The 21,276-nt window shown below is 49.1% G+C and overlaps 3 protein-coding genes across 6 annotated transcripts in view; 1 reads left to right on the top strand and 2 right to left on the bottom strand.

The window, feature by feature from the left end:
- Positions 1-761: 761 nt before the first annotated feature.
- On the top strand, positions 762-3,680 carry MRPL40 (mitochondrial ribosomal protein L40). The gene is made up of 4 exons (XM_012654968.1): positions 762-875; positions 1,178-1,261; positions 2,220-2,378; positions 3,243-3,680. The coding sequence occupies exons 1-4, from the start codon at positions 823-825 to the stop codon at positions 3,565-3,567; spliced, it is 621 nt and encodes a 206-aa protein (XP_012510422.1). The 5' UTR covers positions 762-822; the 3' UTR covers positions 3,568-3,680.
- Positions 3,681-6,943: 3,263 nt separating this feature from the next.
- Positions 6,944-10,660, bottom strand: LOC105818836 (chromosome unknown open reading frame, human C22orf39). Its single transcript, XM_012654950.1, has 3 exons — positions 10,637-10,660; positions 10,328-10,495; positions 6,944-7,970 (listed from the first exon to the last, which is right to left on the bottom strand). Exons 1-3 carry the CDS (start codon positions 10,658-10,660, stop codon positions 7,845-7,847), a joined length of 318 nt encoding a protein of 105 aa, XP_012510404.1. The 3' UTR covers positions 6,944-7,844.
- Positions 10,661-12,433: 1,773 nt separating this feature from the next.
- UFD1L (ubiquitin fusion degradation 1 like (yeast)) overlaps positions 12,434-21,276 on the bottom strand; it is a 20,315-nt gene continuing 11,472 nt past the window's right edge. For 3 of the 4 annotated variants that reach the window (XM_012654964.1, XM_012654967.1, XM_012654965.1), the window contains 7 exons: positions 19,506-19,578; positions 17,005-17,073; positions 16,129-16,194; positions 15,816-15,863; positions 15,002-15,090; positions 14,130-14,211; positions 13,111-13,228 (listed from right to left, as the gene is read on the bottom strand). In XM_012654964.1, coding sequence (XP_012510418.1) covers positions 13,154-13,228; positions 14,130-14,211; positions 15,002-15,090; positions 15,816-15,863; positions 16,129-16,194; positions 17,005-17,073; positions 19,506-19,578 — 502 coding nt within the window. In that variant the 3' untranslated portion in view covers positions 13,111-13,153. Of the gene's footprint in view, positions 13,229-14,129; positions 14,212-15,001; positions 15,091-15,815; positions 15,864-16,128; positions 16,195-17,004; positions 17,074-19,505; positions 19,579-21,276 lie in introns of all 4 variants that reach the window. The other variant, XM_012654966.1, reaches the window with a different exon arrangement.

Raw genomic sequence — 21,276 nt, 5'->3', positions numbered from 1 at the left:
CCGGGCAACGCCGGAAGTCACGGCGCGCACCTGCCAAATCGCCCCGGCGGGAAACCGCTTCCCACGCGGACCGGGCCGCCTGCGCTCCTCGGCGGGCAGCCCAGGGGCGGGCAGGCCGGGGCGGCGGCGGCGGGCGAGCGGGGCTTCGGATTGCAGCCCGGGCCGGCGGGGCGGTCCGCAGTGCCAGGTGGGGCCCGGGTGCCATGGACCGCCTGTTCACCAGCTCTCCCTCGCTGCTTGAGTCCGACTTACTAACTAGCTTCATTCACCTATACACGCGCTACTGGGCATCTCCTCAGCGCCAGGCCCCTCGCCGGCGCCAGGATGCAGCCACCGGCGGGCGGCCTCGGCCCCGGGAGCAAGCGAATGCGGGGAACGAGCGAGGCCTGGGGGTGGTGCGAGGCGGGCGAGTGTATTGGAAGACCAGGGCCGTTTTCACAGACTTGGACACTTGGATCCGGAGTAGCAGAGGGACGCCCCTCGCCACTCTGGCTGCACAGCGGGCCCCCAGTCCTCACGAGGGCGCGGGCCGACCAACCAGCTAGCGACTGGTTGGCAGGACTGTGCCCGCTGCAGAGGCGGGCCCGCGGCGCTGGAGGGAGGCTGAAGCGAGGTCCTGAAGAGCCCGGAGCGCCGGGAGGTAAGAGGCACACCGGACGGGCGGCGCGAGACGCCTGGGCGAGGCTGCGTCAGGGGCGGGGCCAGCGCGGTCGGAACGCGGGAGCGTGGGGCGGTGCTTTGGCCGGACCTCCGCTCCGGCACCGCCGACCGGACCGCCTTGGGGCGCGTGCCCGGAAGCCGCAGGTTGGCGGCGGATGGGCCATGGCTGCTGCGGCTCTGCGAACTGTCGCGCGCGCTCTGCGCCCCGCAAGCGGGTGAGTGCGGGCGGTGGCTGGGTCGCGGGGCGTGTGCGAGGGCTCCGCGCCGGCCGGCCAGGGCCTCATTGGCGCTCCCTCCCTGCCTCCCCTTCGACGGGTACCTCAGGGATCAACCAGCTGATCGTGACTCCGTTTATGGGTGAAAATCCGAGGACCCTGGCCAGCAGGGGTCTCGCCCAGGTGCTCTGTGTTGTGAACGGGAGAATTGACCTTGCTGTCGCATCCGGTACTTACAAGTGCCCTGAGTTTGGGGGCACTGTAGAGAATCAGGTATTTATGTGTACTTTTGCATTTTTCAGGCTTCTGGGAACTTGGCAGACGCAGATTAGAGACACCCACCAGCGAGCCTCATTGTTATCCTTCTGGGAACTCATTCCCATGAGGTAAAACTCAACCTTGGGCCCGACCTCTTTTTGGGTGTCAGCGAGAGACATCCGCCCAACCCCCCGTGCATGTGACCAGAACAAAGCTGGACGTTTGGGTTGGAAAGCTGACCTACAAAGTTTCTCAAAATTTAGGCAGATGCTTTTCTGTCTTTTTAACATTCTCTATATCATATATTGCTGTGTCATATTTGTAATGAAAGCATTAAATACAAAAGTAGTTTAAATAAATACTAGGTTTGAAGGGATTCTTATGTTTTAAAGGGCACAACTTAAATTTCTGTTTCTCCTTGTGCCTTCCTCCTCCCTGCCCATTCTGATGTCCTGGAGAAGGTGGGGGAGGTGCAAAGATTAAAGGTATTTGCACCTGGCACCCCGGATGCTTTCTAGGGACTTGATTCGGTCTGTCTTGATGCTAGAGGATTTGATTATTCTTAGTACTAAATTATTGCTGTAGGCGATGTGTTCCTAAGAGTAAACCATATTTTTTGCCAAAGCTCTAGGATGAGGAAATTTGTTAAGAAATTCCCAAAAGATAACAGGGACATGCCAATCATTTTTATCATACTATCTCTTTTAGTCTTACTCCAAGCATTTTTATAAATCACAAATCCATTTAAAATATGAGTAGCGAGCTTCTAATCCATCAGTTTGGTATTTTCACTTTTCAATGCAATCCCTAGGCCCAGCCCTAAAGATGAACACTTTCCCTTAATTTATACCCTGATACCCCACAATGGTTTTCCACCCCTCCTTGTAGTTGATGGCGCCCACACAGGTCTCACAAGTACTCTGGGGTAGAAGCCACCTCCTTGCCACACTGAGTTCATGGGGTCAGGCCCATGCACAGCTCCTTGCCCCAGGGAAGAGCTCAGTACAAGTACCAGGCACTTCACCTATTATGTCTCTCAGTATGTTCATGAGACTGAAGAGGAAAAATGTTTGCTTTATTTGTTAGATCAGAACCTCTTCGAAAGAAGAAGAAGGTAGATCCTAAAAAAGACCAAGCAGCAAAGGACCGCTTGAAAAAGAGGATCCGAAAACTGGAAAAGGCTAGCCAAGAGTTAATTCCCATTGAAGATTTTATTACCCCTGTGAGGTTCTTGGATAAAGCAAGGTAAGGGTGCTCCTCTAGGATTGAAGTCTTCAGGGCAAAGGAGTTCTATCAACTTCTGTCTGTAGTTAACAGCTGTGGTGGGAACGGGTCAGTAGGCGTGGGTTCAGTAGGTGTGGGTTGACTTGGCCCCCATCTGAGTCCTTTTCTCCTTGATTGTGCTCTTGGAGTTGGAGAAAGCATTCTTGGGTGGCTGAAGATGGGGAAGAAACTTAGACAACCGATAAATCCAGGCCATGTGCTTAAGTGAGTTTGGATTAGCACTACTCTGGAGTTCATGTTGTTGCTCTTTTGCGTGAGGAATCTTGTCTGTTTCTCATGACTTGGGCTTTGGGTCTATCCTAACCTCTTGCTTTATTATGCAGATGCATTATAGTTGGTATGTGTTGGGATTGTGCTGTGTGCAGGGTTAGCAGCTCCTGTTGCCTTGTAAAAAGTGTGCACCATTTATAATGCAGCACCTTGCTATGCACCTGGGAAATGGCAGGCATTTTGGTACTCCAGGGCTGATACAGGTTCTTGGCTTCCTGGATATTGGTGATCATTTTCATAAGACCATTTCACTTCCCTCCTCCAAAGTCACTTCTCACCGAAGGTACTCTTTGCCTGGGGCGTAGGAAGGGCTACCATAGTCTCCTCAGACCATCTGTTCCTTCTCCTGATAGAAAGCAAATGACCTTGGTTCCCAGCATCAGTTGCAGCTGCTGCCACATTCAACATTCCATTCCTTAATTTGTCCCAAACTTGTACTTTTCTCTCCTGTCTGTGCTTGGCGGGGGGAATGCTTGGGTCATATGCAATCACAGCCAGCCATGCCAGCGAGGTCAGTAACCCCCAGCTTCACACCTTGGGACTGTGTGTTTGCAGACAGCGGCCTGAGGTGGAGCTCTCCTTTGAGGAAAGTGAGCGGAGAGCTCTGCTTCTGAAGCGGTGGTCCCTGTACAAGCAGCGGGAACATGAGACGGAAAGGGATGCCATCAGGGCCATGCTGAAGGCCCAGCAGGAAGCTCTGCAGGAGCTGCAACTTGAGTCGCCAGAGCTGCACACCGAGGCCATCAAGCGGGACCCTGGCCTGTTCCCCTTTGAGAAAAAAGGGCCAGATTACACACCACCAGTCTCTAACTACCATCCCCCTGAAGGCAGGTACAATGATATCACCAAGGTGTACACACAAATGGAATTCAAGAAATAGAATTGCAGGCAGCTGTCCTCAGAACACACTGCTTCTGAGAATCAGAATGACCAAGGTTCAAGTCTGCTTTCCAGAGAGTCAGGCATGCTGTTAATAAATATAAGTTTAATCAAGTGTCTCTTTGTCTTGTGTTGGAATCAAAATTAATTCACCTGAGATGGATGGGGTGAGAGAGGCTGCCCCTTTGCCAGGTGCAGGGAAGAGAATGACAAAGACATCAACCACTGCCCTCAGGTGGGAAAAATATGAGTAAAAGGGAAGATTCCAAGTGTGTGGTGAAAATACCACCAGCAGGAGAAACAAAGTAACCCAGAGGAGGAGACGTGAGGGACGTGCAGGATTCTTTGAGCTGGAAAGGTGTGCAGAGAAGCAGGCCTTCCTGATGGGACACAGGAGCCACCTCTGGGTTTTAAGCAAGAGGAGGCTGAAGAGAGTGGAGCAAGCCAGAGACACACTAGTTAACAGAGCTGCCGTGCCCCTGCAGCAGGTGTGACACCTAGCTGGGAACTCGTTTTATTCAGGTGCTTCGTCTGGAATGGTGAAGGTATTAGCTCGGGCTGCCAAAACAAAATACCACAGAATTAAAAAACTGAAATTTATTTCCTCATGATTCTGGGGGCTAGAACTCCCAAGATTGAGGTGTTGGCAGGTTTGGTTTCTTCTAAGGCCTCTCTCCCTGGCTTGCAGATGGCCCCTTTTCCCTGTGTCCTCCTCACAGGGTCATCCATCAGTCTGCATCCTGACTTACTAGGGCACCAGGCATATTGGAATAGGGCTCACCTAAAGACTTCATTCTAACTTAGTTATCTCAGAGGACCCTGTCTCCAAATACACATTCTGAGGTACTGGGGACCAGGACTTCAACATAGAAATTTTGAGGGGACACAATTCAGCACTTAACAGTTAAGTGTATAAATAGTGCCATTTTTCCTAGTGATTTGTATCATAACCTCAGAAAGACTTTGGTTTTTTAAATACCTTAGTGCAGATAAACCAAGGAAACAATTCACTTGAATAAAAAAGTTTTCCTAGTGTGTGGTTTGTTTTTTCCCCATTTTAAAAATTGTAGCAAAATATGCATAAAAATTAACATCTTAATCATTTCTAACTGTACAGTTCAGTGGTATTGTTAAATATATACATATTGTTGTATAACATCTCCATCATCCTGTATCTCCAAAACCCTTTTCACTGCAAAACTGAAACTCTGTACCCATTAAATAACTATTTCCCTCTCCCCCAGTTGCTGGCAACCACCATTCTACTTATTGTCTCTGATTTTGGCTACTCTTAAGCACCTCATATAAGTGGAGTCATACAGTGTTTGTCTTTTAGTGACTGGTTTATTCCACTGAGCATAATATCCTCAAGGCTCATAAATGTTGTAGCATGTGTCAGAATTTTTTCTGTTTTAAGACAGGAGTAACAGTCCATTGTATGGGTAAACCATATTTTGCTTGTCTGTTCATCCATCAGCGGACACTTGGGTTGCTTCCCCGTTGTGGCTATTGTGGACAGTGCTGCTGTGAGCTCAAGCGCACATGTATCTTTCTGAGATCCTGCTTTCTTTGGGATATACACCTGGAAGTGGAATTGCTGATCATGCAATAATTCTATTTTTAATTTTTTGAAGAACTGCCATACTACCTTCCACAGTGGCTATAGTGTTGTATGTTCCCATCAACAGTGCACGAAAGTTCCAATTTCTCTGTATCCTCACCAACACTTGTTATTTTCTGGGTTTTATTCTTGATAGTAGCCATCCTAACAGATATAAGGTGGTATCTTGTAGTTTTGAGTTTCATTTCACTGATTATCGGTGACATTGAGCATCTTTTCATGTGCTTATTGGCCATTTGTATATCTTTTTTGGAGAAGGGTTTTTCAAGTCCATTGCCCCATTTTTTTCACCTGAGTCTTAGGAGTTCACTTTATATCCTAATAATCCCTTATCAGATATATACAATTTGCAAATATTTTCTCCTATTCCATGGCTTGCTTTTTAATTGTTGATAGTATCTTTTGACGTGAAATTTAGTGTCTAAAGTTTTCGTGAAGTCTCATTGTCTATTTTTTTCTTTTAATGTCAGTGACTTTCGTGCTGTACTCAAGAAATCACTGCCAAATCCAATGTTGTAAAGCTTTTCCCCTGTTTTATTCTGAGAGTTTTATAGTTTTAGGTCTTATATTTAGATCTTTGATCCATTTTGAGTTAATTTTTGTGTTTGATGTTTGACAAGGGTCCAACTTCATTGTTTTGCATGTGGATATTCAGTTTTCTGAGCATCAACCATTTATTGAAAAGATTGTCCTTTCCTCATTAAATGGTTTTGGCATCCTTGTCAAAAAGTGACCATATATACAGGGGTTTATTTCTGGGCTCTCTATTCTACTATTCTCTGGGATTCACTTTGTTTTTAGTGACAGGGTCTTGCTGTGTCACCCAGGCTGAGTGCAGTGGCATGATTGCAGCTCACTGCAGCCTCAAACTCCTGGGCTCAAGGGATTCTGCTGCCTCAGCCTCCCCAGGTGCTGGGATTGATTTCAGGTGTGAGCCACCACATCCAGCTCACTTAAAGTTTTTTTCTTTTGTTTTAAAAACTCTTACCAGTCCATGATAAAACTGTTGCCTAAAGATTCTAAGTCATTTGGCTCTACCAAAGATAAATGGTGAATGCAAATACTTTTCACAACCTCCATGGCTACCTCTAAGGTCTGAGCCACTGTCACATTTTGCCTGTTCTACTTCGGTGGCCAACTGATCTGTCCACACTGGGCATGCCCACTCCAGCCCTGTCTCTGCAGAACGCAAGTAATCACCCCGAGAATTATACCTAGACCTCTGATCACAGCTTCCAGCACCCCCTGTCCTGTCAACACGTAGGGCTGATTCTCTCAGCCTTTGTGGGCCCCTTTCTCTGCCTGGCAGGATTCGAGCCTTCTCATCCAGGTCTGGGCTCAGGTGTTGAGGCCTTTCCCACTTCCCCGCCAAAGGCAAGTGCTGGCACAGGTGCTTCATAGTGGTGCTTTAGCTATACCAAAGCTCCCCATGGGGATGGGGGAACCTGGCTCCTTTTTAGACTCCCTTTTGCTCCTGGATCCTGTGAGCACATACCGCCCACCATTCACAAGGTACACACACACACACACACAGGGGCTCTTGGGGAACACAGAAGAAGATATTCTTTAATGTATACCCATCTGAAGTGATCAATTATTTTGCCACAAAGAATGAATTAAAAGATGTTCGACCTGCTGCCTGAGTAGGGAGGGTGCTGGCCTCAGCTGGCCTAGCCCTCAGCATCACAAATAGGACCTGCCATGCAGCCACAGGATACGAAAGCATTTTATTAGTAATAAAGAGACCTTTTCAAGAACTAGTCTTCTTGGTAGTTCATATGCATATATTTTAAAAACATCTACAAGAGAATAAGCATACAAAATTCTAATACTGTCCAAGCACAACACTGTTAGGTGTGAAATCTACCAAGCTTCTATTTGGAATCAAACGTGAAATGGCTTTGACACATTAACAATCGGGAAATTCTGAGGGAAGGAGTCCTAAATTCCATGTCTTGGGCTTGGATTTCTTAAGCAGAAACTCCACGAACCCTTTTTGTGAGAGGTTTTGTGTTCTGCAGCTGTGTGCATTTCTTGAAAGCCAGAGTCTCCAGGGTCTACCTGAGAGCCTAAGAGGTGAAGGGTGCTGGTGGAGGAGGCGAGGGAGCCCTGCTTGCTGGCATGCCGGCCTGCATCTGCAGTGAGACGGAGCCAGTGGGCTGGAGCAGTGTGAGTTCCATGTTTTGCATGCCAGGGGCCGGCAGTACACGGTGGTCACCAAGCCCAGGATGTGGAAAGGCATCCACAGCAGCACAACTGTTTAGCTATCTCATTCTGACCCACCCAGGTGACTACACAGGTCAGGGCTAGCCCTCAAGAGTCTACCTGAGAATCCCAGACCTCAGGACTGCCACTTCCAATGCTGTTGTGCCTAGCCCTACCTGGCTGCTCATAGGTACCTGCCACAATGCTTGGCTTCCCAGAAGCTCTGGAGTAGCTAGAATTGTTTTTCAGAGCATCGCAGTGTCGGGGGGCCCTGCATGCAGGTGAGGGGTGGGCCAAATAGGGTTGGCGATGTCTTGCTCCATGTTCCAAGCCAGGCGAGAGAGCTCATAGAGACCCACTAGACTGGGCCAGTTACAGTCCTTCGGGCTGTGTGACAGCCCCTCTTGAAATAGACCTGAGGAAACCGCATAGGCCGAGGACAGGAGTGTTTTTCATTCATCCTTCTCCTGAGGCAGAGGGAGATGCCAGTCTGCAGGGGGGCTCTGCCGGAGGGCCCATACCAGGGGGTACTTCTGTGCAGCCTGGACTCGTGCCCGCTCGCTCTCACAGAGGGATTGCTGTGCAAATGAGATTCTGGTCACTTTCCACCTCCTGGCTGGGCCCCAGGGCTCCAAGCATCCTTGCACAGTCCCTGTACCCCCCAACTCCTCATCACCCTCCTGAACACGATGGCCAACAGGTGCGTACGGCACGCACCACTCTGCAGCTCAGTTGCTTCCAACTAATATACCTTGGCAATTGTTCCACATTAGCACACAGAGATCTACATCACTCTTTCTCACAAGCTACTGTGAAAAACTACTGTTTAGATCATCATAATCTGAGGGATTTTAAAACATCTCCTGGGCCTCAGGGCTTGATGGCATTGGTTGACCTAGTGAGTGTGGGGCAGGTTCACCTGCTGAGACTCAGGCTGGGAGCTCTGAGTGGAGAGGAGAGACAGGAGTCTGAAACAGCAGCTGGGGAGCTGCAGGAAGGAACGCGGTTGGAAGGGAGTAAGACAAGGTAAGAGACACATGCCCAGGTGCCATGCAAGGGTGGGAGGAGTCCAGAAGACAGGCCACCAACACAGGGCTGTGCACAAGTTCCCCTCAACCCACCAGCTTCTCTTGGTCACTGTCCACCAAAACAAAGAACAGAGTTATCAGGACAGGGTGACTTTCGCTGTGGGCCCTTGGTAGGTGTCAGGTGCTATGCAGGCCTCCTTACACATATAATTTATTCTGCCTACTTGTCTATCCTTGTTCAAGCTCTATTGTCTCGAAATGTTTTGGTCTTGTTTAAGAAGTTATCAGAAATTCAAAGTAGAATATGAAAGACTCCCAAACCTCCATCCCCGATGTGGCAGTTTAACAGCTTCCCCGACAACTTTTTAGGCCCAAATTTTAGAGCCATCACATTTCCCTAAGGATGGAATAATTTTCTGCTTGCTAGTCTTCCTTCTGCTTTTTTTTACTAAATAATATGCTGTAGGCACCTTTCCATTCCCAGGTAGATTACTGTCTATTCTTTTTAATGGCTATGTAGAACTCCACTGTGTAAAAAAGCTATTTGGTCAAATGTCTATTAGTGAAATTTAGGTTGCTTTCAATTTTTGCACTATCATAAACACAACGAACATCTTGAACTCATAACTGTGCACTGTTATCCAGTTACTTCCTTAGGATAAACTTCCAGAAGTATAACTTTGGGGTTAAAAGGTATGCATTTGACATTCAGATAATCAGAACACCTGACACTCCCACTAACACTACAGAGGTACCCTGGATTCTCCAAACCCCTATCAACACTTCTTTCTGCTGGGCAAAAACCACTCTTACTGTCATTTTAACTCACATACCTGGGCGTTTGGTTTTCCTTTTTAATTTATTGCTTCTTTGTGCCCTTTGCCTATTTTTCTATTTTGAAATCATTCCCATTTTTCTTATTGATAGATGAAAGCTCTTTTAGTACGTGTGTATGTGTGTGTGTGTGTACATATATCTATAAAGGTGATCAACCTCTTGCCATAGAGGCCATAAGCTTTCTCTCATTTTTTTTGAATTTCATTTATTCTGGATTTGTCATCATTTTCTTTTATACAGCAGTTTGGTTTCCACATCAGTTTGTCTGTTTCACAATCATTGTATTCATTTAACAATGAAGTGTTGGCCAGTCCTGCTGGTTGCCCTTCCCCAGCCTTCCCCGTGAGTACTGCACCTTCAGGCTGGCTTCTCCCCACCTCCCATCCTACAAGTGGCTCCACGGTAAGCACTGCATTCTAGACTACAGTGTGGGTGCCCAGAGGCAGGGGCTCTGTTCTCATTGCTTGTGTGTCCCCCAAAGCACCCAACAGGATGAATATCTGCGGAATAAATGGACAAGTAGAACCACCTCCTTACTGGTCTCTTTGCCCTCCTGTAACTACACTCTCCACACCCTCAACAGACTCCTCTTCTAAAGATACAAATAAAATTTGCTTCCCAGCACACTTTCAGACTAGACTCTAAGCTCTTTATCTGGCCCACCAGGCCCCTGGTGCCTTCCCAATCTTATGCCCTACCCCTCTACAGCGCAGCTTCCCTGGGCTCCAGGCACTTGGACATTTTCTTTTTCTCAGTCGTGTCCCCTGGGGCTGGGTGAAGGCTGCGAAGGCTGGGTCCTGGGCGTCCAGGACTCAGCAACAGCACGTCCTCCACAGGCTAGCTGACGACCCCAATGCTGAAAGGTCGGCCCTCCTCCCTCTCTAAACCACTCTACACCCGCTTCTTCGCTTGTCGCCTTCGTTGTCCTTAACACCGTCTGAAAATCCTGTAGATATGCTAATTTGTGTTATTTCTCAAAAGAAGGGAAGCGCAAGGCGGGGAAGGACCCCGGCCCAGCGCAGACCGCGCACGCGGTGCACGTGCGCCGCCCCTCCGCCCGCCCGGCGCACCTGGGCTTCGTTGCTCCGGCGCTGCTCCCAGGCGCGGCAGCTAGCCAGGTCGCGCCGCCACTGCTCGCAGGCCGGCCGCTCGCCGTGGACGTAGTAGTGGTGCAGGAGGTGCCGGGCGCTGCGGCACAGCTCCCACTCGGCGCGGTAGGCCTCGCAGGGGCGCGGCGGCTGCGGCGACAGGCGGCACCTGAGCGGGCCCGGCGGCTGCGCCCCCCGCCCCGCCCCCTCCCCCGGGAGGGCCCGGTTAATGCGGTCGCCTGGCCCGACAAGACCCCCGGGTCCCCGGGTCCCTGCGCCGATCGCACTCACCAGCCAACCGCCGCCGCCCGCCATGTCTGGGCCACTCGATGCCAAACCCATCTCCTCGGTCTCCAGCCAATGAGGGCCGAAGACGGAGGCGCGGCGTGACTGACGAGAAGGAGAACTAATGAACTCTGAGATAGGCACTTGACCCTCACCGCCCCTTTGAGAAGCGCCAATGAGGACGCGGGGCGCAGCAGGGCGGGGCGGGGCCAGGCTAGGAAGTGCCGGCGGCGCGGCAGCTGCCACTTGAGTGAGCTGCGCCCGAACCGCCTGGCTCGCCAGTTCTTTTCAGCAGCTCTGTTATTTTCTCAAGTCTCAACGATATGGTTCGCTTTCGGAACCTGCCAGGCCTCGTCCGAGTGTCCGCTCAGGGCGGAGGCGAACTCAGAGGAACCGGGGCTGGTGCGGGCGGGGCGGCCCAGGGCGCAGGATGACCTCCCCGGAGCCCAGGCTTGCATGGAGCTGAGAGGGCAGTCCCAGCACAGCCAGAGGCCGAGTCACAGAGTGTGAGAGTGTCTGACTGGGGGAGCGTAGGCTCTATCCCGAGGATGTGGGACACACGGAGCAGTCAGTGCTAGCACAGCCACCGAGTATCCCGAGAGCATGGGACGCACACAACACTTATCAACAGGAGAGATGCACCACAGACAATGGAGGTGGCGCAGAGGAGGCTGCTGGGCCTGCGGAAATGCCCAGCAGTACCCACGTGGTGGATTGCCAACTCCTCTGAATGCCATCATTTGCTGGGGAGCCGATGACAAGGCAGCTGCTGCCAGGAATGACACTGGGTCAGAAAGCTGCAGTTGTACCAGGGGTCCTGCTGTCGTGGCGGGCTCAAAGACCGAGCTAGGAGAAGACACTGAGGAAAGCTGCAGGCCTGGGTGCAGCAGGAATGACCAGGATCATTGCTCCAGCTGACCCCACTGTGTCATAAGAAGGCCCCAACTGCCACCAGAAGGCTGAACAGTGGACTCAATCCTGGCCCAAACAGAGGAGTGTGCCTCCAGCAAAGGACCATGAGGAGTTTCGCTGTGCACACAGCAGGTGCTCCTTAGGGAAGACAAAACCCCAGGGCCAACACTTACTGTAACACCTACTTCATTATGCCTTCAATGGCAGTGTGATAGCCAACATGATCCTGCAATCCAAGGAGGCTTGTACCTTTGCTGGTGAGACTGAAGCCTCTCATGTGCAGGGTCGGGTAGGTCACCACAGTGCTCACACCTTCCAAAACCACGTCCATTGCCAGCGATGCTTTGTGCCAGAGGCCCAGCCCTGAACATCATGACGCTCATCAGTGCTCCTCACTGAGGTGGGGATACCCTGAGGCCACCAACCTGCAGAAGGCATCCTCTCCTCTCCTGACTATTGGGAGGAGGCCTGACCAGAGCAGGACCCCTCTGCCTACAAGCTGGATGAGCTTGGTACACGGGGGACCCTGCAGGGCCTTGTTTCTCCCTACATTCTCCAAGAGATGCCAGAGAGGAGCACTTTTCTAATGGCAAGATGGAATGTGGGACACCTGCAAGCAGGTCTTCTTCCAATTCCTAGTCAGTGGCCGAACCACCAGTCCATGTTAGCACCTAATCAGACATTTAGAGGCAATCCAGGTTTTAGTCATTGCCTGTTTTTATTTGAAATTCTTGACTTAGAATTATTCTCGAGGAACAAATTTAAAATAATTGGCATAGCATGTCAAAAGATCTCACATTATAGAAAGTGAAGATCTGAGACCAAATTATTTTTACTCAAAAATAAAGACAGGCCAGCAGAACCTTGGATGATTCAGTAAATTAAAATTGAGGGGGGTACAAAAGAAGTTGAAAGAGGAATATATCTTTAGCACTTACTCATTCTAGCTTTCACGTTTATGTTTCTCCATGGAGTTGTTTTACTACAGAACAGGTTCACTAAGGAGTCAGCTATTTCCATATGAAATCAAAATAAAAGTGCAAACCTATTTGGATCAGGTTCTTCTGAGGAGTGGTGCTGTTGGAAAAAATACGTAAAATAAAAATGGAAACGCCCTCAAATACTTAAATTGCAGCCAGAGTAGTGGGACAGCTGCTATTTATAGAGCACATATCTATTTAAACCACTTTTTTCTAGGCCAAAGACAACGCCTACACAATTGACCTGGGAAAAGAAAGGATAAATGAAGAAAGAGAAAGAATGGCTCAAGTTAGACAATTCAATGCCCTCCACTGGTTTTGTTAGGAGTTAGGGGACTCTGCTCCCTCTGAGGCTATGGGAGCCCCCCTCGAGCTGAAAGCATGAAGTGGCAAGAAGGTGGCCGCCCACAGGCCCTCAGAGGCAGCTCTTTCTCTTTCCTAAAACCAAGCACATAACTACAAAGTCCTGCTGTTCCACTTCCAAGTCAAACTTGGTAATTCTTAGGTAATCTAAATTGACCCAAAGTAACAGGCATTCTCTGACAGGAGCCTCACCCCTTCAGAGCCAGTAACTAGAAGTCAGTATGCTGCAATCGATTCTTTTATTTGCCAATCAGCCAACAGTCCCGACTTAGGGTTTTCTTCCCTTTTTACGCAACGACTGTCCTTCTCCAGAGAAAGCCACGAATCTGCCTCCAGCTTCATCCTAGGTGTGAGGAGAAAATACTATTTTCAGAAATTCCCTAGAGGTTAAAATGAATGCCTTATTCTGTGGATTCATGTCAAGGGCTGGCTTTTAGAGAGAAAGCCAGCCTGTGGCTGGTGCAGCCTGGATGGGGCCTGAAGGAGCTGGAGGGGGAGGTCTGACTGGGGACCATGTTTGCTCTTGAGCCAGGAAGGTCCCCAACACCATGTCAACTTGAGGAACACTGAGGCCAGAAGTGGCTGTGCCTTGGGCTGGAGTATATAGAAAGCACAGCGGCCTCTGTCCCCAATCACCCCAAGGGCTAGAGGGGAAGAGTTCAGTAGTCAGTAGGGGCTGGTGACAGGTCCTGCAGCCCATCTTGAACAGGCTCAGGGCACATCTGCCCTCTACCCTACTCCTGAATCCCCAAGGGTCCAATCCTTTGAGAAAAGGAGCCAGGCAGGAAAGCAATGGGTATGAAGTGCTGGTGTTCTAGAAATCCACATCACACACAGGCGACTGTGTTCCAGTCACCGCTGGGCCTGGCCACAGGGCCACAGTGCCCATGGCTACAGGATATTCAGTTCCTGCCATCCCCTATCCTATAACCATCCCACTCAGCATCCAGAGACGGGAAGCTCAAGTTCTCTTTAGAAGATGAGGCCCACTCAGGGCATGTCGTTCTCTGAAGTGAGACTGGAGTTGGCCTCCGAGCAGGACAGGGCTCCTGCCCCCCATGTTACAAGACCTCAGCCTACACACACCCCACACCAGCTCTGCAGAAAAAACAGGTGAGCAGAGAACAGAGGCACCCCACCCCAGGAAAGAGGACAACATGACAGGAACACCCCTACTCAGAATGGTAAGAACCCCAGTCATCACCAGCAAATAAAACTTCTCATTACTAATGAAACACACTCACCTCTTCAACCTTTTTGACCAGTGGACGTGAATTTCTGATGAAAGTGATCTTACCAAGTTTAAATTCATAATTGGGAATTCCTCTGTAAAGAAGACAAGGAGAAGTGTTGGTTCCAGGAAATAAAAAAGGACTAAAATTCATTTTTGACAATCAACAGGAAGGTAAGCAGAAAAAATGCCGCTGTACTCATGGCCTTTGGCCAGCCCCCGGTGCTGCCAGCACCCTCCCAGGAGGGAGGCAGAGGTAGCTGGTTCCTAGTTCAGCATAAACCCCGTGTGGGACAAAGGGCTGCAGATTCTGGACCTGCCTGTGGTGAGGGGCCATCTGAAGGCTTGGGAGGCCCTCACTGTCTCTGTCCTGAGCCCCACAGGCCCTCCTGAAAAGGCTACACTCTACACATAAGAGACTGGGTAAAACCTCATCTCCAGCATCCCCTCCTGCTCTCATACCCTATCCTTGCCCCCGCTGTGATGGCCACCAGAGGGATCTGCTCTGAGTCCCCAGCGACAGAAGCACATCTGAGGAGGCTCCTGCCTCCTCATTTTAGAAAAGTTGAGATAATGTGACCTGATTAATTATGCAAAGTCACAAAATATGAAGTAGGCAGATTACCAAATAGGAACTAGAGAGATTTTGAGCCAGAGAGATCGAATTGGGTGTACATCTTAGGAAAGCCACTTGGGGCAGGAGGAGGCTAGGCCTTGCTGGCCCTGGGCAGGGATGGTGGAGGTGGGGGTTTCAGTCCCCTCATAACCCACAGAGCCAGGCTTTGTCTCCAGAGTTGGAATGAGGCTGCCCTGCTCCACGGGGCTGATAGAGACGCTCCCTGGATGACAACATATCCAGCAGGAGCAGGGCCAGGACAGACTCACCTTTTAATATCTCCAGGCTTGATTGGGGAGGGGCTGGGCTCGACCCCTTTCTTCTTTCCATCCAGTCTATTTCCGGAGCCTGAGAAGGCCTAGAGAGGCAAACAGGAGAGTCGCACATGAGCCCCAAGAGCAAGCACCTCAGCCCTTTGCTCAGGGATCACCAGGGGTGCTGCCCAGACTCCTTAGGACTGACGCCCTCCCTCCCCTGATGCTGGAGTGCTGACAGCTGAGAGTTCCCCTCTCAGCCCCTCAGGGGACTGCCATGAGCTGAAGAGAGCCACCTGGCCCAAGGCTGCCCAGCTAGAGCCCCTGTTGGTGGGGGGCTAAGGCCCCTGGTGACAGCGCAGCTTCCCGTATGCTCAGTCCCACTCTCTCTGCTGCCTCCTGGCACCCCAGTGCCCGCACATGAGCCACTCCCACCAGTTGCCCAGGGGCCCTGGCCAGCAGCTGTGCTAAGGGTCATGTTCACAACTTACAAATGGTACAGGCATAGAAAAAAGGGAACATGTTTTAAGAAAGACAAAGCAAATGCAGTAATATTTGGTGAACCCAAGGGAAGAGTATATGTAGTCTGTTGTACTATTTAAACTCCTTGGTAGGTTAGAAATTAAAAAAAAAAAAAAAAAAAGTTGGGGCTGCTGGGAAGACTCCAGGAAAAAGTGGATGCCAGATTTGCCTGTACACAGGTGCCCAGAGGCTCCCTGCTGCTGCCCACAGAACATCACCGATAACAGCTTGAAGTGAAAGCCCTGGATCCAAGGAGCAGAGGGTACGGCCAGAGCACAGAAAGTTAGCCAAGCAGCCCAGTACTCACGCGGAAGCCCAGCTCTCCAGCGTAGCTGCTGTGGTCAGCTTCGCCTTCCTGACAGGGAGACAGGAAGACAAGAGGTGAGCTTTTCAGTGGGGCACCCAGCTTCCCCCTCGAGCCTCTTATTTCCTTTGCTCCGTTGCTGTCCCCACTCCCCACAGCTAGGACGTCCCCCTGGAATGGGGCTAGAAGGGAAGCAGAGGACGTGACCATGCCGGCACCAGCAAACGCCACACATAAGCTGCTGCCGGGAACTCACAGGGCAGCACTGTTACAAAAACAGGCAAATGTGGCCAAGGATGCTGGAGGCACCACTTACTGTCGACTCCTCATGCTGGACTTGTCTTTCGGGTTCTTTGTAGCCCAAGGGAGCATCAAAGTCCACCTGTGTTTCCAAGATGAAAAGTACACTTTTCAGACATGGCCACACTTGGCTTTCTTATGTTTTTAAGCAAGACAACTGCAGATCCACGTGTAGTAGAAACAAGACCAGATGATGCCTTGTGCACCTTGCCCAGTGTTACGCAATGGTCACATCTTACAAAACTGCAGTCGAGCATCGCGGCCAGGATTGTCAACATTGCCACAGCCCACTGCTCTTACTTGGAGTTCCCTGGTTTCACACGTACTTGTTTGTTTGGTTCTACACAACTTTCACCATGTAGGACTGTGTACCCACCACAGCTGAGACGCTGAGCAGTTCCAGCACCACAGGGGTCCCATGTTGTCCTTTCGTAATCACACCCAGCATCTCCCAGCCCTGTCAACCAGCCCTAAGCCCTGGCAACCACTAATCTGCCTCCCATCTCTAAAGTTTTGTCACTTTAAGGATGTTATTAATATATAACGATATAAGTTTTGGGGACTGGTCCTTTTTGTTCAGCACCATTCTCTTGCAATCCAACCAGGAATGTATTAATAGTTCGTTCCTATTTAGGAGGCCAAGTAGGCTTCCTCAGCTCATGACACCGTTCACTCCTCGGCAGGTCAGAGGTGACTGTGTATTTAGCCCTCTCAGCACCGGCAGCAAACTGACCTGAGACAGATCACCAGGTCTGGGACCTCCTTGTGACATTCTGACTGCCATCCCCTTCCTCGTCACCCAAACAGTCCCCTGAGGCCCTGGCCTGCAGCAGCCACCAAATGCCCATCCTCCTGGAGCCGGAGCTCACCGTGACAGGACAATACCACTCACGTTCATGTCACACTCAATGATGGACACAGCCTTATCGGGTTTGGTTTCCATCACCCGCAGTTCATAGATCTGTGGGAAGACGCAGACATCAGTTGACAGTTCTTGGCAGCACCAGGGGCAGTTGCCCCCAGGTTACTGTGGCATCAGCTCCTGTGGACACATTGCTCATGCCCCTGACACACCCTGAGCTGCACCTCATGCTGCGAGAACTGGGCTATGGGGGACGGGCTGCCCTTGTGCCACTGCTCAACAGACGTTGCTCCCTAGGTGGTTAGATTAGGTGGTTATACATCAAATTGCGAAAGACACTAGGGACCTTTAACCCAGAAAGCTCACTTCTGGGAATTTATTCTAAGTAAACAATTAGCTACATATCCAAGGAGAAAATTCTAGGAATGCTCATTTCAGTATTGCTAATAACAGTGTACAGATGCTCCACGACTTATGATGGGAGCATCTGTATGCTCCCAACATACGCATGTCCCAACAAATGCATCGTTAAGTTGAAAATATTTTAAGTTGAAAATGCATTTATTACACCTAACCTACCCAACATCATAGCTTAGCCTAGCCTACCTTAAATGTGCTCAGGACAGTTGCATCAGCCTACAGTTGGACAAAATCATCCAACCCAAAGCAGAACCATGGTTAAGTTGGGGGCCATCTGTACACCCAAAATGCCTATCAATAGATTGATCAAACGAAATACTATGCAGCCAACAAGAAAAGAATTTAAAAACCAGTTTTGCTAATGTGTGTCTAAGATGACCTCGTGTATGTAAAAAAGTACATTAGAAAGTCAAGAAACAGAAATTAAAAGTGGCTGTATCTACCCTTTCCTGTATCAGCTCAGGTTCTTTCTTTTTACCTAGAGTAGGTCTTGCTTCTGTAATCATACTAAACATTCTGGATAGTCCCACTAATTAACAAAAACCTAAACAGGACCCAGTCTATTTTAAAAAGCATCTTGGTTATTAATATTTAACAGATAAGGAATAGAAAAGAATATATACGTCCTTGTGTGGATGTACCACACTTTATCTACTCAGTGTCTGGGCTGTTTCCAGTCATTTTGCTATTGCCAACAACACTGCCATGAACATCCATCTATGTATCCTGGGGCACGTGATGTCTCTACAGTCGTGTCTTCAGATGGCATGCCACAACCAACAGGGTTGGGAGCAGAACTGGAAGACAGTAAGATAGAAATGCCAGAACACACTGCATGTCATAAGGTAAGCATTCCTGTGACACCTTCCTTTAGTTTTATGTATTGGCATGATATTAAACACATTTCTTACTGTGGAGCCACTTTCCAAGGGTGGTACCCCTCAAACTACCTATAAAGGACCATTTTTAAAATATGCCCAGTCTCCTGGACTGACGCTTGGTCCTCCTGCACACACCAGAATACACAGCACACACCCAAACCCCCAGAGTTCACCAGGAGCTGGGTCTGTGGCCATGTGCCCAGGGCTTATGGCAATGCTCAATTATGGTAAAAGCCTCTAAATGTTCATTCTCAGTTCTCTCCTGCCCCTAACCTCTGGCAACCACCATTCTACTTTCTGTTTCCAGGAATCTCACCACTCTTTGAACCTTATATAAGTGGAATCATATAGTACAGTATGTATCTTTTTGTGTCTGGTTTATTTAAGAGAATAAGGACTTCAAGGTTCACCCATGTGGTAGTATGTGACAGAATTTCCTTCCTTTTTCAGGCTGAATCCCATTGTATGTGTGTACCACATCTTGTCTATCCATTCATTTGTCATTTATTTTTGGCTCTGGTATAGGTTAGGAACCTCGTTTCATTTTTCTTCACATGAATAATCAAGTGCCCCCTCGCCCAGTATCTCATTTGCTTGATGACGTCAATGCCACTTCGTGGTGGGACAAGATTCTTGCTCCATTGGTCCATGGCCTACTTGTCTATCCCAGCACCGACACCATACTGCATCTTAACTACTGGAGATTTATAACACTCAGCTACCATAGATTATCTTCCCTCTAGATAACTAGATCCTGTTTGTCTATATTTTGTCTACAATCTTTAAACCGGTGTCCATGAATGAGATTGACTTATAATTTGCTTTCTCTTACCACCCTTGTCTAGTTCTGGTGGTCAAGCTTATACTGTCCTCAAAGAATGAATTGGGGAATATTCTCTCTCTCCTCTTAGAATATTTAAGAACAATTTTATTTCTTGAATGTGAGGAAGAGTTTGCATATATAACCATCTGGGCCTGGGTTTACTTGAATAAGACTTTTCCAGTTGAATTTCTTGACTGGTTATAGGATTATTTAGGCTTGAGTCAATTTTCAGTTACACTTTTTTACAGGAAGGAATTTATCAACTTAAAATAAGGTATCTCTGGTACTGATATAAAATTTTTCATAGTCTTTTTACCTTTTAAAATTTCTGCCTTATCTAAAATAGTCATTTTAGAGGGTGGGGGCTCTTGTCAGGTGCAACCACATGGAGCAGGAGCAGGGCTCACCTTCTCGTTGTAGTTGATGGCAATCACATCCCCGGTAGTCAGACAGGCAAAGTTTCTCAGTGCGTTTTCTAATCTGCAGACACACACTGTCAAGGCAACATGGACGCCTTAAATCCGAAACAAGTTTCCATGAGGGATTAGAGAATGACCAGTAGGTAGACAGGGTGTACCATGCTGGTACTAAAAACACACAGCTTTAAGACAATCAAGTATTATATTACTTGGTAATAAGAAGGAACAAACTCCTAATGTGCAATAACATGGCTGAATCTTGCAAACACCCTGCTGAGGGAAAGAAAGGCAAAGAACCAGCCACAAAAGGGTAGCACAATCCCGTCCGCACAACACCTTGAGAAAGATCTATGAGGATGCAAGGCAACTCAGAGGTTGCTGGGGCCAGGGGCTAGGTAGGGACTGGCAGGAAAGGACCTTTTGGGAAGATGGAAATGTTCTGGTTACGTGGGTATACACGTTTGTCAAACTGGTCAAACTGTGTGTACTTCTTGAGGTATGTAAATTATACCTCAAGAAAGGTGATTAAAAAAATCCTACGGCAGCACCAAAGAAAGACAGATTGAATGAATCACAGATAGGGCCCCTCAAAGTGTTCAAAAATCAAAGATGCTTTCTTTCATTTATACTTTTGTTGTTTCTGTATTTTAAGCTGATAACTGAACTTTAGGGGTATGCTGTAAAATAAAAATTAAAAAGGAAAAAGTTACCAGCAAGCCCTTTTTATAATAGTAAGTAATAATTTTTAAAAGCTACACAACCCAAATGCCCCCACAAAAAATGTCTATTCGCATGGAATATTTTAACCACATCGTCCTCATCAATTTGAGGAATTATTTTTACATAAAAAGGTCAAATATAAAACGTGGCTCCAGAACCTGCCACTGTGACGTGGCATAACCCGGCCAGGACTCCCAGAGTCCCAGAGGGTGAAAGACAAGGCTGTCCAGGTTCACTTCTCTTGGCCAAACAGCTTTCCAGAACAGCTTTGTGAAAAGTGCTTTGTGCGAGAGGCTTTCTTTGCCCCACACAGGAAATGGCATACTGCAGGGGTGCCCTTCCCTCCACCCTCCCAGTGACCCTACAGGGAGTACTCCGACTCCTGCCCAGCAGCAGAGCCTTCAGACCCAGACTGCTTGGCCACTGCAGGCAGAGCTGTCTCCCCACCTTTTCTGCGATGTGCTTGGAATGCTTCGTCCAGACCCTCAGCCAGACCAGGAACTGCATGGCCAACTCTCAAGTGACAACAGTGACACCCTTTCTCCACACACTACTAAGTCAACTATGCCTGTGGAAGCAATCTGGTAAGTCTGCATGGCAACACACGTAAAAACCCAAGGAGGACCAGAGGGACCACAGCCAGAGGCCAGCCCACTCCCAGCCACTGACAGCCGAGAAGCACAGCACCTCCAGGTCAGAGCTCTGAGGGTAAGTTAACCAGTTCTTCCACAGATGTCCCCCTGCCTGTGGGACAGGAAACCCCCACACAGACTGTGCTGTGGGCAGCGTGCTCAGCACAGCCCCCTTGTCTAGGACCCAGCCAGCAAGGAGCTCAACACACCAGCGTGTCCAGGACATGGTCAGCAAGGGCTTAACATGGCCCCTCTGCACGCAGGACATGACCAGCAGCAGCCAGCAGCTGCTCCTAAGGACGGGCCAGGAGATGGTGGGCAGGGAGAGGGAGGCAACTTTTTCTTAACTTTCTGTCTGTCCATGTTCAGCTGGGATTTTTTTCACGAACGCATTTTTTTTTTTTTTT

This window comes from Propithecus coquereli, unplaced genomic scaffold (assembly GCF_000956105.1).
Source record: "Propithecus coquereli isolate 6110/MARCELLA unplaced genomic scaffold, Pcoq_1.0 Scaffold456, whole genome shotgun sequence".
NCBI classification, from domain to species: Eukaryota; Metazoa; Chordata; class Mammalia; order Primates; family Indriidae; genus Propithecus; species Propithecus coquereli.
The sequence above is the reverse complement of the archived record's forward strand: the minus strand, read 5'-3'. Positions and strand labels throughout refer to the sequence as shown.

Coding starts and splice junctions, on each gene's coding strand:
- MRPL40 (XM_012654968.1), top strand. CDS start 823: ATGGCTGCTGCGGCTCTGCGAACTGTCGCGCGCGCTCTGCGCCCCGCA. Junction 876..1,177: donor GCTCTGCGCCCCGCAAGCGG/GTGAGTGCGGGC, acceptor TGCATTTTTCAG/GCTTCTGGGAACTTGGCAGA. Junction 2,379..3,242: donor AGGTTCTTGGATAAAGCAAG/GTAAGGGTGCTC, acceptor GTGTGTTTGCAG/ACAGCGGCCTGAGGTGGAGC.
- LOC105818836 (XM_012654950.1), bottom strand. CDS start 10,660: ATGGCGGGCGGCGGCGGTTGGCTG. Junction 10,496..10,636: donor CGGGCGGCGGCGGTTGGCTG/GTGAGTGCGATC, acceptor CTGTCGCCGCAG/CCGCCGCGCCCCTGCGAGGC. Junction 7,971..10,327: donor GCCGGAGCAACGAAGCCCAG/GTGCGCCGGGCG, acceptor TCATTTGCACAG/CAATCCCTCTGTGAGAGCGA.